Source organism: Schistocerca gregaria, chromosome X, assembly GCF_023897955.1.
Source record: "Schistocerca gregaria isolate iqSchGreg1 chromosome X, iqSchGreg1.2, whole genome shotgun sequence".
Taxonomy (NCBI): Eukaryota; Metazoa; Arthropoda; class Insecta; order Orthoptera; family Acrididae; genus Schistocerca; species Schistocerca gregaria.
In genome coordinates, this window is record NC_064931.1 from 219003597 (window position 1) to 219018412 (window position 14816).

The following is a 14816-nucleotide window of genomic DNA, read 5'->3' on the forward strand; positions in this document are numbered from 1 at the left end:
ACTTAGAACTACTGAAACCTAACTAACCTAACATCACACACGTCCATGTCCGAGGCAGAATTCGAACCTGCGACCGTAGCGGTAGCGCGGTTCCAGACTGAAGCGCCTAGAACCGCTCGGCCATAGATATGCAGGTTTCAAATATTCGACCCGTGGATACCATTGATACGCACTCTATCTGCTACTCAGAAGATAGCGCCGCGGAAAAGCAGGCCATGTCCTCCGACAGGCGAAGCAACAGGTTACAGGAACTGGTGAGAAAATTGACAGAGCCGCAGCATTTGCCGCGACCTTAGAACAGGACAACGGTAGGAGCACCTGCGTGCAGTCGTCATAGCGTTCGTGATGACTGCGCGTGGTCGGCTCGTACTATTAATAGCAAGAACGGGCCTGCCGGCGCGCCGCGGCTTCGCTAGGGCAGTGCACAGACACCGCCCGTGACGTCACGGGCGGCGCGCCGCAGCGCCTCTGGTGGGCCCGGCAGCAGCTTCAAGAAACGTCAGTTCAAGTTCAGGCGGCGTCTGCGCCGGTCACAGCCGAGCGACCGGCATGCGCCTCGTCCCGACTTAGCTGCTACTCATTCGTAACGACGACTCCACCGAAAGCGCGCACCATGAGCCTCGCGATCGAGAAGCACGACAACGCGTTCAAAGGCCTCAACAGTGCCTTGCTATTGGCATGTGAGGCCGAACCAGAAGCATATAACAACAACGACTCGCTGGACTCCGGCATCGCTGGCATCAAAGACCCGCACAGCTACAGCGGCCGCAACAATGATGCAGAGGCGCCCGTCGCGGAGTACATTGTCGACCCCACCACTCGTACGACTTATCTAAAGGGCAAATTCCTCGGAAAGGTAAGATTCTTCCCTTTTTGTTATTTTTAAGAGCCTTTGGTTTTCGCGGCCCTGCGCCTTACCCGAAATATTATCTCGGACACTCCGCGTGAATTTGGCATTGGCATCTTCATAGTGAAATACGGGAAATGTAGAGTAAAATGGCCGGCCCTTTGGGTTCCTTTGACAGTTGTCGTGTGTTACACCTGTTAAGCGGAGAAGCGGCAACAGGGCTGCTGGCAGGGTGGCTGTCTGGCTCCGTTGCCAGCTGCAGGGAAGACAAAGGAAGCGGCATGACGCCCCATACGAAACGTCAGAGCGGTGGCGGCCGCATCCTGTCCTACCGGGCGCTTTTTGTCACTAACACAACCTTTGTCCTTTGGGTCGGCCACCTGAGGACCTCAGCCGTGGGAATTTATGTAGCTGCCGGCTGCGGTAGACGCGCTGTGTGTGCTAACCAGCCAGTCTGTTATACACAGCTTTACCTTAAAAAGATGGTCTGCTGCCAATCCCAAATTCTTAACTACGTTTTACATAATGCAGTGACCAGTTGATGGGCAGTCCATAGTTTGTATACATATAGGCTCTCAGACGTTTAAGATGTGCGTGGTTACGGATAATTTTCATAGTAAACATATCACAATTGCGTAATTCACCCTAATCTCCAAAAGAAAATATTGCTATAATTTTATAAAGGTATTGGTGATGAGTTTTGTAAATAGTTGGAATCTGCATGCTCTATAAGTTTATCTTAACTATGCGTGCAAGAATATGTAACCTATGATACTTTGAAGTGGGCATTTTTGTAAAAACATTTACATTGTGGAACAACACAACTGTTTTACATTTCGCATCGATATTTCATCGGTAAAACTCGGAGGGCTCAGGATAACACGCGGGTCAGGTAGACACAAATGAAGCACGGAGCCCCACCAGAAAGCATGCATGCTTTGCTGCTATCCTACATGCAAATTAAACATAATTTAGCCGAATCTTTGTAATCGTAAATTAGTATTCCCACGAGATCAACTATTACATGTGTATCTCAACAGGTGGCGTATTTAATGTTATTGTTTCAGTACTCAGGATTTTTGCAGTGCTTTAAAGAAAAGGTAAGTCAAAACTTCTGCAACCCAAAAGCTGTACAGAGGAGGAACTGGCGTTGTTACAACGGCAATACAGAATGTATACTTCCCTTGAAAATCATTCTAAAAGTAATGGAAAACGCGGTTCTGCCCAAGGACTCTGAAACAAAGAGCAATTCGTTGGGTTAAGTTTTTCAGTTATGCTCGAAGTAGTTTGATGTGCGACTGCCGAGCTACCGCTGCCAAGTTCAAAGGACGCCAGCCATTTAAATACCGCTGCAAGCAGCTTACCGATACGGAACGCTGCAGAGCGCTCAGTATTTTAATTCTAGCGTCGAATGTAAATGATTTCTTGGTGAAACTTCGATATGATACTGAACTGATGATCCTTGAATTATTTTCAGCGTTTTGACGGTAGGCTTCCAGCGAATAAAGTTGTGGTATTTTTTCCAAAGAGTAACAGTTTGATGGCTCTCTCTACGCTGTAATCCTAAATTACGCAAAACTTTTCACATGTCCAGAATTCCTACAGACAGTATTTATTTGAAAGTGCTTACCATAACCAAGCCTTGGGCCTTCCGCTAAAATTTTTACCCCTACACTTGTTAACGTTATCAAATTCTCTTCCTACATGCCTGAGAATTTTAAATCCACTCAACTCTCATTATATAATCAATTCGAGCCATAAATTTTTCTCCCCGATTTGATTCAGCATCACTTCATTATCAGATCTACCAATTTAAACTTAAGTGATCTCCTTTAGTATCACTCTTCGAAGTCTATTTTCTTCTTTCTATACAGTTTATCGTCCATGTTTTATTTCCGTATAAGGGTAAAAGCAGTATGCGATGCGACTTTATGCATGACGCTATAACCACAACAGGCGAGTGTTAGCTCTGTTAAGTTCAATTAAGACATTTCGTTGGTATTGGAAGGTATATTTTTTCGAATATTTCACCAATAAAAAAGCGTCTTCGGGCTGTCTTCTTTCTTTATTGCTCGGTGAAGTGAAGCAGCTGTAATTGACGCCCATAATTTGAAACTGACAGGGAAACCGGAGTTAGTTAAGATCGCATATTGAAATGTTCCGAAACTGCTCCACGTAGGTGCAAGTGTTACGCACATGTCAAAAATCACGTATTAAGTATAAAAACTCGGCTCCTAAATCCCACCCCTTATCTGTAGGTTGTGTCGAGAGACGGATCTGTGCGGCACACAAGGTAACAGTTGTGTTATTAGTTGGTGAAACCAATGAATCTGAATTCGAAATAAGGGTTGTCGGCACAGAATGACCTGTAGCGTAGCCCTATATCTACGTTCAGTCCATATTTAGTGTACATTCTGCCATGAAAGCGACAACTGCTAAGTGAATACAGAAAGTTTGTTGAATTCGTTATGGATGAGTGTTTTGGTGCATACAAGGTACATACATAGTACATAAATTGCGAAAATCGTAACGACGGCAATATGGAACTTGCCCCAAAATCTCTCTTTAAGAATACGAAGAAGACACGAACACGTCAAATAGTGAGAACAGAATCGTAGAAATTGTTTTCATAGTGACTAATCAGGCTGTTGTTAGAGCTAGTGCTCTGGGTATCGCAGACACTGCTGTTCAGCTCTGTTCATGTCACTGTGTGAAACTGATGCACCTGTCAGCAATGATGGATTCAGTTCGAATGAGCTCATGCAAGGGCATGGGCAGTCGCTGCCAGTGCGCATTGATTTAAATGGGAAAGTTTAAAATTTGTGCTAGCCCGGGATTCGAACGCGGGTCTCCTTAATTGGCAGATGCATTGATCACTGCGCCACCCGGACACAATGGTCATTAAAAATGCATGGACTGCCCTAGCACGTCTCTCGTCAGACCCAAATTCTCAACTACATAACTGATGTACCCGTTACCCATTATCCTCATTACTCGCCACGTTTCGCCGGTTCCCATAAAAGGCCTAGCCTGGTATGCATCTGCACTGAAGAGATCAATTGGTCGTCCTCGCCGTAATTATGCATGTGGTGTTTATTCTATCGTACGGACACGACCGAAAGAACAGATATAACATATATGAAATGGATCTTTCTGCTAGGACGGTGAGACACTCGATATGGACCCTTGCTTTTTGTGGACAACTATGCCATCTCAGTATACCTGGGTTGTCGGCTAAAAAGCTTTAAGGGCCCTACACACGCACCGACCGACCGACGGACGAATTTTTCTTAGCGGGATGTTGGGCGGGTAGTACCAGTGCCACACGACAGGCAACACTCCTCACCCCCCACCCTCCCCCCACCCAACCGCCACCACTTCACCCAACAAATTGTGCCATGTGAAGCGTCGTCGTTTCTTTCCAACCGCCCGACAAAAGGTTGCAGGTTGCCCTTTGTCGCTGGACACGAGACTAAATGCTGTTCTACAGACTGCGAGGCAGACGAAACTCTGGCAGTGTTTCTGAAGAAATTTAAAAAAAATGGTTAAAATTGCTCTGAGCACTATGGGTCTTAACTTCTGAGGTCATCAGTTCCCTAGAACTTAGAACTACTTAAACCTAACTAACCTAAGAACATCACACACATCCATGCCCGAGGCAGGATTCGAACCTGCGACCGTCCTCGGTCGCGCGCTTCCAGACTAGCGTCTAGAACCGCTCGGCCACTCTGGCCGGCAAGAAATTTAAAACTATGAGATGTTCGTGGGACACGTCGTGCGAGGAGTATAGCAATAGTGATGAAAGAAATGAAACATTTGTTACATTTTTAACGAATCCGCAATGGCTTATGTAGCGCATAGAGTAAAAGGTGTGTATTTTATGAATAAAAGTCCGTCTGCCGTATGTATTTAGGTTTGTAGGTTTTATTTCCAATACTTGTCAGAAATGAAAACTAAAAACCGATATGCAACCAAATTAGATCTGAGATTTTATTTCCAATACGTATCGGAAGTAAAACCTAAAAACGGACATTTAGTCAATTGTCGTTATTCATAAAATACACTTGCTTCATTGTTGTGTTGAAGTTCAGCCTATATCCAAGCCTTCTGCAATGACAAACAGTGTGCGATTTTTTTTTTTTTTTTTTGGAATACTAACAGTTACTGAATGTTTCATTGCTTATATATCCGTTGTATCTATTAAATGATGCGCGCAATCACGATTTGTAGTAGTCTTCTCATTTGAAATAAATTTCGTAAGTTTAGAGAGACGTCTTTTGTTTTCCTTTACCACGATGTATTTCCTCAGGCAACTATAAATCATATTGCAGGTGTCAGGAATAATTTTAGATAATTTCGGGGATACAGCAGCGCTAAATTCAAGGTCCTCTTAACTTCTGCAAGTGGCTAGAAAACGTAATGCAGGTAACAGCCTCTCCTTGCAGCTGAAAGCCTCTCTGACTATTCCTTTTCGTTAGGAATTGTTTGATGATCAGCAGCTCCGAAATGCAGGTTCCATCCATTCCTAGATAATTACGGAACTCATCAGTTCCCAGCTCCTTAACAGAGGGTGGATGAACTTCTGTCTTTGCATTAGCCACTTCTTTGTCCACAGATCCCTCTCCACTTTTTCCTTCTAAAACAGCCAAGGTAAGCCCCAATTTTCTTTGTGTAAAACCAAATGGGATCTCGTAAAACATAAATTAAATGAACTTAAGGTAAACAAGACGACGCCGTAGTCGCATAGTGCAGTCAGTCAGGACGTGTGTAGGCTGCCACGAATTAGGTAGTTCCTTCGGTCCGCCGATAAATTGATACGTATGTAGTGGCCTGTACTCTGACTACATTTCCCTCTCACCTTTGTGAACAATCCACTTCCGCTTGTTGCAGAATGTTAGGCCAGAGAGTTCGAATAAAAGACAGTATTTATTGCAGGCATTTACTTTAAAATTTGTGCGTTTCGCGATAGGAACGATTTTGAGAATGTACAGAAATTCTGGAGATGCTCCACTAGAGGGAAACGCGTCAATTTTAAAGTAAATACCTCCAATAGACAGTGTTTTCTGGTTTGAAAATTGGATTATATTACTGAACCAGGCCGGAAATGGAATGGAGAAATATATTTAGGCCACAATAAGTTTTACTATATACATCATAACAGTGGCTGGAGATGGACTTCACATTATTGCTAACTTCATCTACATACTGCAATACAAAATGGTGAGCTTGTCTTCGTAGGAAATGTTTTCCAGCGTCCAGTATTTGAGTTAGAGGGCTGAGAATTCTTATTTTGAAATTGGTTATAAAATCCTACAGCCATATGCCTCAGAAGAAATTCCTCATATTCAGTGTTCGTGTCCACCGTTAAATCGCCATTCCTGTACTAGCAGAACTCCGACGGAACCTAAAATACCATGACGGCGTCTTGAACAGAATCGATTTGACGCCGTGCAGTGTAACAGCTGCCATAGTAGTGTCAATTGCGTATTTAGCTCATTGGCAGGGGAACATCACTTGCATAAAAAGTTAAATAAAGCCAAACTTAAAGCTAAATGGTTTGTGCAGATTTCCCCGCAGCTAGTAAGATATCAAAGCGCAGTGTCCCTTCAGCACCATGGAAAATTTACAGCTTTCCAATTCACTCCTCTATTACTATGTATCAGTAGCCCACCACACCCCCGCTAGGTGAACATCGATTATTCATTATGATAACACCTATGGTGCAGTTTTAATGAGGAGCGTGACGAATCGAAAGTAAAAGGCGATGACTAAATATTTCTCAAATGTTGTTGGAATGATATTTACCGAATCAGTGTTTTCAAGGTATTAACTGCTCCTGTAAAAGTTTTTCCGTCATGTGAACACAAATAGAACTGATTTTCCAGTATCAAGAGACTTGCTACGACATAGACTAACTTGCCGACAATCTATCAGTAAAGTTATACATTTCATGAAGCTCTACTAAAGTAGAAGGCTCTTTATGTCCGAAATTGATCGTGTATAATACATTATGTTGATCAGCAGTCCATATTGATACATTATGCAACCAGTCGCTTTCTGCATGTTATCAGTATTTTGTCTCATTAATTTATTTTCGAGCAGGCTCATCAGATGGTGTCACAGGAGCATGCATATGTCTCTTTTTCTCTCTTTTCTTTTTCTCTCTTCTTTTTCTCTCCTTTTTCTCTCTCTCTTCTTTTTCTCTCTCTCTCTTCTTTTTCTCTCTCTCTCTCTCTCTTCTTTTTCTCTCTCTCTCTCTCTCTCTTCTTTCTCTCTCTCTCTCTCTCTCTCTTCTTTCTCTCTCTCTCTCTCTCTCTCTCTCTCTTCTTTTTCTCTCTCTCTTCTTTTTCTCTCTCTCTTCTTTTTCTCTCTCTCTCTCTCTCTCTCTTCTTTTTCTCTCTCTCTCTCTCTCTCTCTTCTTTTTCTCTCTCTCTCTCTCTCTCTTCTTTCTCTCTCTCTCTTCTTTTTCTCTCTTCTTTTTCTCTCTCTTCTTTTTCTCTCACACACCCACAGTATTTAGGTGCCCTTTACCACCGATCCGCACCTAGGTCGTATGTAAACGTTCCACTAGACGCGCAAACTTCTCCAATGGGGCCCATTTTAGTACCAGATTCAGTATTAATCTGCATGTAGGACGTGTTTCTATGTGCGCAAGGTGAGCTGGGAGAGGTGGCTACAGAGCCAACCAGCGGTTGCGCCTTGCTGAGTAATCGCGGCCAGCTGTTACGTGGCTTCCTTCCGGCGCCTGACTCACGTTACACGGGATATACTGCAGCCGCTACCAACTGCTTTCTCATTTCTCAGATGATCACATGCATCATCTTCTAGGTTTTTTCATGTAAAGGTCTCACATTCTATGGCATTTCATTCCCACTACCCCACGTAAAAAGCTTCTCGGGCGTTTCAGCACGACAAAATCAGTGGAAATGATCGAAAGAGTACGCCGACAAGAAAATTCATTTATTACTATCTTAATGATGTAAACAAGTTTTGAGCGTTAATAAATTATAATACCACAGCGCGTTTCGATGCTTCGCTACACATAAACTGCAGGTGTAGAACGACGTGGATAGTCTTAGTGTAGCGCACAGACGCCTTTACACTGCTGCAGGTCAACTGCAAAAACCTGTTTTGCACTACGTAATTCTACAGGTGAAGACTGTGAATCGCCTAAGTGCATGGCACAATAAACGAGTGACTACTACAGAAAACTTTTTTTCTGTTTGTGTGTCGCAGTTCAGATGATGAACTTCGTGGACAAATACTTTGATATCTGAGTGCAGATTCACTACATGAACATCGCGTTCTTAATGTCAACTACAAAAACTTACAGAAAAATCCGAAGTATATGTGAAATGTGTACGCAACTGTGAATAATAAGACATCCCGGACAGTATACGACAGCTAAACAATATTTCATTGCAATACGCGCGTGAGGAAAGATGTATAAAAATGGTAATCGAAGAGTTTTAGAAAACGAAAGTGGAACGCGTCTGCCCCAAACAGCTATTTAGACGCAAAGACGGAGTATATACATCAAGAAGATGCCTATAACTAATCCCGCAGCAAAGAAACGACGGAAACTACAAAACGAAGAATATACTCCTTCTGGAGATTTCAACGTACACGCTTGTATACAGAGCGAAAAAATTGAACTCATTGAAAGTGTGGTTCAATCCATTTTTGCAATATACAAACATTTTTCAGGTTTGTTTCCATCAGGAATTGCGCGATGCACTATCGTATTAATGAGATTAAACATGGGAGAAAGAGCAGCATCGGTTATAAATTTTTAATCAGTTTATTGCAGATTTCAGCTACTGTGTAGTTATCTTGAGGGCAATTATATCGAAGTCTTGATGACTCATCGTAATTAAAATCGCACATGGTACCACAGTGACATTGCAGATAACAAACACTTAAACGTAATTGCGCTGAAGATAGCGACGTAGTAGCTGACATCAATCTGCAATAACCAGATTAAAACTTTACGTCCGATGCTGCCTTTACTCCTTTCTTGGACACAAACATATGTAGCAAAAGTTAATTCTGGTCAGATTTTCGGTAGAAACTGGTCGTCAAAGGATGGCAACTCGGTTATGCTATCATGACATGTGCGACAAGTGTCTTCATTCAATACCGTGTAATCTGAGCTTGAATGTGTTACATGAAAATATGTGAACCAACTAACCATATATGATGTTACGTGATGCGCATGGTTGAGTAGGACCTGCATAACAGAACCATGAAATAGGTTTTATAGGATAAGAAATAGGATACGGGCAGACATGGTGTTTTTTCAATAATGGTTTTTTTCCGTCTTAAACTACCAGATGCGTTTCATTTTTATTTACAAAGCATCTCCTGCGGTATTGCTGAAATATAGTATGCATAATGTTTCTAAATTTTGCTGTTTGTAGATTAAAAACAAGTTTTCTTCATAAATTTGGTGTACAATTTACTTACGGTGTTTCTCCTCCCTTTTACATGTTTTGAAGCCCACTCATGAGTAACAGATACGATCGAGCAGGGTAGCGCAGTGGTTAGCACACTGGACTCGCATTCGAGAGGATGACGATCAAACAAGTGTCCGGCCATCCTGATTTAGGTTTTCATGACTTCCCTAAATCGCTTAAGGCAATTGCTGGGATGGTTGGATGGTTCCTACGAAAGGGCACTGCCGCTTTCCTTCTGTTCTTCGCTAATCCGAGCTTGCGACTCGTCTGTAATGACCTCGTTGTCGATGGGACGTTACACACTTATCTCCTCCCTCTTTCCTCCTTGTAAGAGCTACTGCGGAAGACAAGCCGTGCAACCGTATGTACTAGTGTTTCGTACCTCAGATTACGTCAGTATTGGGAAGGAAATCGGTCGTGCCGTTTCAGAGGAACCATAGTGCCATTTGCCCCAAGCGATTTAAGGAAATCACGGAAAACCCAAGTCTGAGTGGCTGGTCGGGGTTTTGAAACATCGTCATTCCAAATGCGAGTCCAGTGAGCTAGCCAATGCACCGCATCGCTCTGTAAGAAGTGAATGTATGCTGACAATGGACTGCAAAAATTCATGGGGCTGAGCGCATCGTAGAGCTGGGTGAATGCATTAAGGGAAAATATGGAGTAATAAAAATTATTGCACTCTCATTTCTGCGTTAACATAAATAATAGCGTTTTGTAAGATATACTACGATTGCTATACAGGGTGAGTCTGGAGGAAAGGTACATCCTTTGAGGGTTGATAGTATTAGTGATTCTGAATATAATTCAAATGTCTCTAAGCACCGTGGGACTTAACATCTGAGGTCATGAGTCCCGTAGACTTAGAACTACTTAAACCTAACTAACGTAAGCACATCACACACATCCATGCCCGTGGCAGGATTCGAACCTGCGACCGTAGCAGGAACTCGGCTCCGGAATGAAGCGCCTAGAACCGCTCGGCCACAACGGCCGGAGATTCTGAATAAAAAATAACTTCATATGGACATATCCCATATTGCGAATGGTTTCTGAGATGGAACGCATTTAGTATCACTTCTACGCATTCTTATTTAACATCTCTAAGCCAGTACATTAAATGTTCTACAAAAATGTTCCTATTTAGTTTTTCTCTAGTATTAATATTTTGCACGAAGAAAGCGCGAGATATTGAAAATGTCGTGTGACGCGCATGCGTTGTAGTGTAGGTAGTTTTTGTAGGCCAATTTGAGGTAGTTTCCAGATTTAATAGAAAAGTGTCCTGTATCAAACTGTTCGTCTCAGCATCCTCTACACAACTGTGGTACATTGTGTACAACGACGACGTTTGAGTAATGCTGAAAATAAGTGTGAATTAAATATTTTCTATCTCGGAAAACATTCGGAATAGGGCATATGTCCATATGGCGTTTCTATTTCCGAACCATTAATACTGTCACCCCTCAAAGCATGTACCTTTGCTCCTGACAGACCCTGTATAACGATTAAGAAGCCGTGCACCATACAGAGCAGACTAAAATTATCAAATAATACACCGTCTTCCAGAAGTCAAATCTCCACCTCGAGTAGCGTCTACCCGTAGGTAACGTTGTTTTATCTTTTTGAATGAAAATACTAATACTAGTGGGAAATGTAATCGGTATTGCCGAATTGCTATTCGTCGACCTTAATTTCATACCGAAAATATAACGGAGGTGAAATTTAGTTATAGGTAGGTGGTTTTAGTAGGTTAGTATATAGATAATGTTTAAGAGGTATTAAATTTGTAAATAACATCGTAGCTTAATTTTGCTTGTCGTTATTACTCATTTGTTCCTTAATTGGTGCTTTGGGTCAGGCACCACAACGGATGGAACTTCGTGGCAGATTAAAACTGTGTTCCGGACAGAGACTCGAACCCGGGACCTTTGCCTTTCACGTGCAAGTGCTCTACCGTCTTTTTTTTGGGGGGGGGGGGGGGGCGGACGTTCCGTGACGCTATGCAGCTTGTTAAAATGCATCGTTGGTCCATTAACTCTTTTTTTTTTATTACAGAGGGCAGCTTATCCCCTGACCGAACACGCTGAGCTACCGTGCCGGCATGAGCTACCCAAGCACGACTCATGGCCCGTCCTCACAGCTTTACTTAAGACAGTACCTCGTCTTCTACCTTCCAAACTTCTCAGAAGCTCTCCTGCGAGAAGGTAGGAGACGAGGAACTGGCAGAAGTAAAGCTAAAGCTGTGCGGACGGGGCCTGAGCCGTGCTTGGGTAGCTCAGACGGTAGAACACTTGCCCGCGAAAGACAAAGGTCCCTAGATCGAGTATGGGTCCGACACAAAGTTTTAATCTGCCAGAAAGATTCATATCAGCGCACACTCCGCTGCAGAGTGGAAATCTCATTCTGGGCCACAACAGTTGCCCGTTTTAGTTATTTTGGCCCAGAACACAACCACTGCAAGCAAATCCGCCATCTTGTTTACAATGAATACGCCACGTCTGCGCCTATTCGTGTATCGGAGTTATAGTTTAGGAACGTGGTGCGGTATAGTAACATAACCCGATTTACTTATTAAATGGTTACAGTTACGAACGTGGACACTTCTTTTGTATTCTGTCTGAAGGCTCAAAGCGCGTCTTGGCATAAAAAAGCTATATAAAAAGCAGCTGCTTGAAGTAATTCAATTCACAGGCTCGGGGCTCATTTAATGGAAAGGTTCAAACAACAATATTCTTTCATAAGGAGATCATCAATCATAAATATCCACAAATGTAAATCTGTAACGAAAACTCTTTGCCACCAGCGACACGGGCTGAAAGAGTCGCACGAGTGATAAAACTCAGATCCCTACCCTCAACATTTCCCAAAGCTATACATCACAATATCACCTTATGACTGTTAAGCTAACGCTTAGGAACAGATATAAAATTGTACACACCAAAAAAAGTTTTGCGTCACCTGAGTTCCGGAACCTGTACAGAAAATTGGAATAGATCTAGGTAAACAACGTTTCTGCCCTTTGTATTGCTCGTGAAAACCACACATTGGATGTTGTACCACCATACAGCGAGACCTTCAGTGGTGGTGGTCCAGATCGTTGTACATACCGGTACCCCTAATACCCAGTAGCATGTCCTCTTGCATTGATGCATGCCTGTAGTCGTCGTGGCATACTATCCACAAATTCATCAAGACACTGTTGGTCCAGATTGTCCCACTCCTCAATTGCGATTCGGCGTAGATCCCTAAGAGTGGTTGGTGGGTCACGTCAATAAACAGCCCTTTTCAATCTATCCCAGGCATGTTCGATAGGGTTCATGCCTGGAGAACATGCTGGCTACTCTAGCCAGCGATGTCGTTATACTGAAGGAAGTCATTCACAATATGTGGACAACGGGGGCGCGAATTGTCGTCCATGAAGATGAATGCCTCACCAATATGCTGCCGATATGGCTGCACTATTGGTCTCCGACGATTGTCTGGTTGAAGTCATCTGTGACAGTCATCGGTGAAGAGAACGTTATGCCAATGCTAAACGGTCCATTCGGCATGTTATTGGGCCCATCTGTATCGCGCTGCATGGTGTTGTGGTTGCAAAGATGGACGTCGGGAGTGAAGTCGCGCGTCATGCAGACTACTGTGCACAGTTTGTGTCGCAACACGACGTTTTGTGGCTGCACGAAAAGCATTATTCAACATGGTGGCGTTGCTGTCAGGGTCTCCGAGCCATAATCCATGGGTAGCGGTCGTCCACTGCAGTAGTAGCGCTTGGGCGGCCTGAGCGAAACATCTCATCGACAGTTCTTGTCCCTCTGTATCTCCTCCATGTCACTTTGGTTCATTCCGAGACGCCTGGCCACTTCCCTTGTTGAGAGCCCTTCCTGGCACAAAGTAACAGTGCGGACGCGATTGAACCGCGATATTGACCGTCTAGGCATGGTCGAATTGCAGACAACACGAGCCGCCGTTTTAATCATTCCCCTGAAACTACACATCTACACATCGTCACCGAACGAGGGAAGAACGTACAACGCAGCAACTTTTGTTTTGTGAAATATGGCTCTGAAAGTGCTACATGTAATTACACACGTTGTTTCAAGTACATGTCTGTTTTTGTCAAATAATACTTCATTTATTTTTTCTTCTTTGACCTGCTGGTCGTAATTTTTTTTTTACATGATACTGTTTTTCAGTTAATTGTCTTGTAGTCTAGATTCGTTAATTTTCAAATTTTCGTTTAGAGTTTCACAGATAAATAACCTTGGTGGGTCGTAGAACACACAAACCTTCGTATTTTAAAATCATTATTAATCTGCTTTACAGTTCGAGGTGGGTTACATCACTTCTGAGAAGTCGAATACGCAGAGGAGTAGAATACGCAGACATTGCAGATATAATATAGTAGGAAATATTATCCTTTCGTGCTTGAAATTCCAGAAACACTTTTGAAACGTAGTGAAAAGTAGCCGTGAACGTCCTGTTAATGCAGTGCGCTCCAGTATCGGGTGCGCAGACGCCACGAAATGCATAAAAGAAATGGTGACAGAGTTCGTAAACTTGGTAAAGTAACGATAACACAGTTAACTGTAGAACTGTTACAGCAGCCATTGCCTTTGGTCCTCAGAGGAAGAATTGGAGTTTTTATCGCGTTTCGCTTAAAATCTGCGTTCGTGCGGTCAGATTAGGCAGTCGTAATCTACAATTTAATCTTGTAATGTACACCAAATGAATTCTACGCCTGTGTACCAAAATCTAAATAAGTCGTGACGTGTTAGGTAAACTGCAGGAACATAGGAAAATCTTTTTGCGTTCATACATAGTTACTGTGAGGATCACGATAGTTTAGCGTTTAGTATTTCATAACTTTTCCGGAAAGTGTAATTCAGGACCTTTGTTTCCCTTGTGTTCAAAAATTATCATCAGTCTCACATTCAGGTCACCATTTTCATTATGAGGGTGATAGGACCTGTGTGCTATCGACAGCGACTACGCAGAGCCCATTCACAGCATGCGAAAATAGGAAGCAATTCTTGTTTCAGTAAGTCCAGAAAACTTAACGTCTTCATAAAACCTCAAACACTACAAAGAAATGTGGAAACAATGGTCAGTGTGGCACTAGGTATCTCTGTTAACGCAATGAAACTTTGAACATAGGCTGCAAACAGTGAGATGTAAATATCAGGAGCTTTGAAGATAAGAACTCGCGTGGGACTATCTTATCGCCTTCTGCCGTTACTTCAATGGCCACAAAACTGATTCAGCAAAATGTCTAAAGGACAGGGTCCCAGTTATCACATACGAGTTTAGATGCAAGCTCTGTTACTTTAGTTTTTGTTTCCACGAGTTAAATGCCTCCAAAGTCAGCAATTTATTTAGGTATGAAACGCTAGATTGCTTGCCTACGGATGCGGAATGGCTTCACGGTTGTATAGGTGACAGACCACCTCAGGTCCAAAGTTGGTTAGCCGGTAGGCGAAAGTGAAGAATTGCAAGGCTTGGTAAGTGGAATCGACATT

General features: G+C 43.0%; 1 protein-coding gene across 1 annotated transcript in view; it reads left to right on the plus strand.

Moving 5' to 3' along the window:
• The first annotated feature begins 215 nt into the window (after window positions 1-215).
• LOC126297986 (serine/threonine-protein kinase PLK1-like) overlaps window positions 216-14816 on the plus strand; it is a 253877-nt gene continuing 239276 nt past the window's right edge. The window contains exons 1-2 of the mRNA XM_049989299.1: window positions 216-254; window positions 380-856. Of these exons, the coding sequence (XP_049845256.1) occupies window positions 216-254; window positions 380-856 (516 nt within the window). The remainder of the gene's footprint in view (window positions 255-379; window positions 857-14816) is intronic.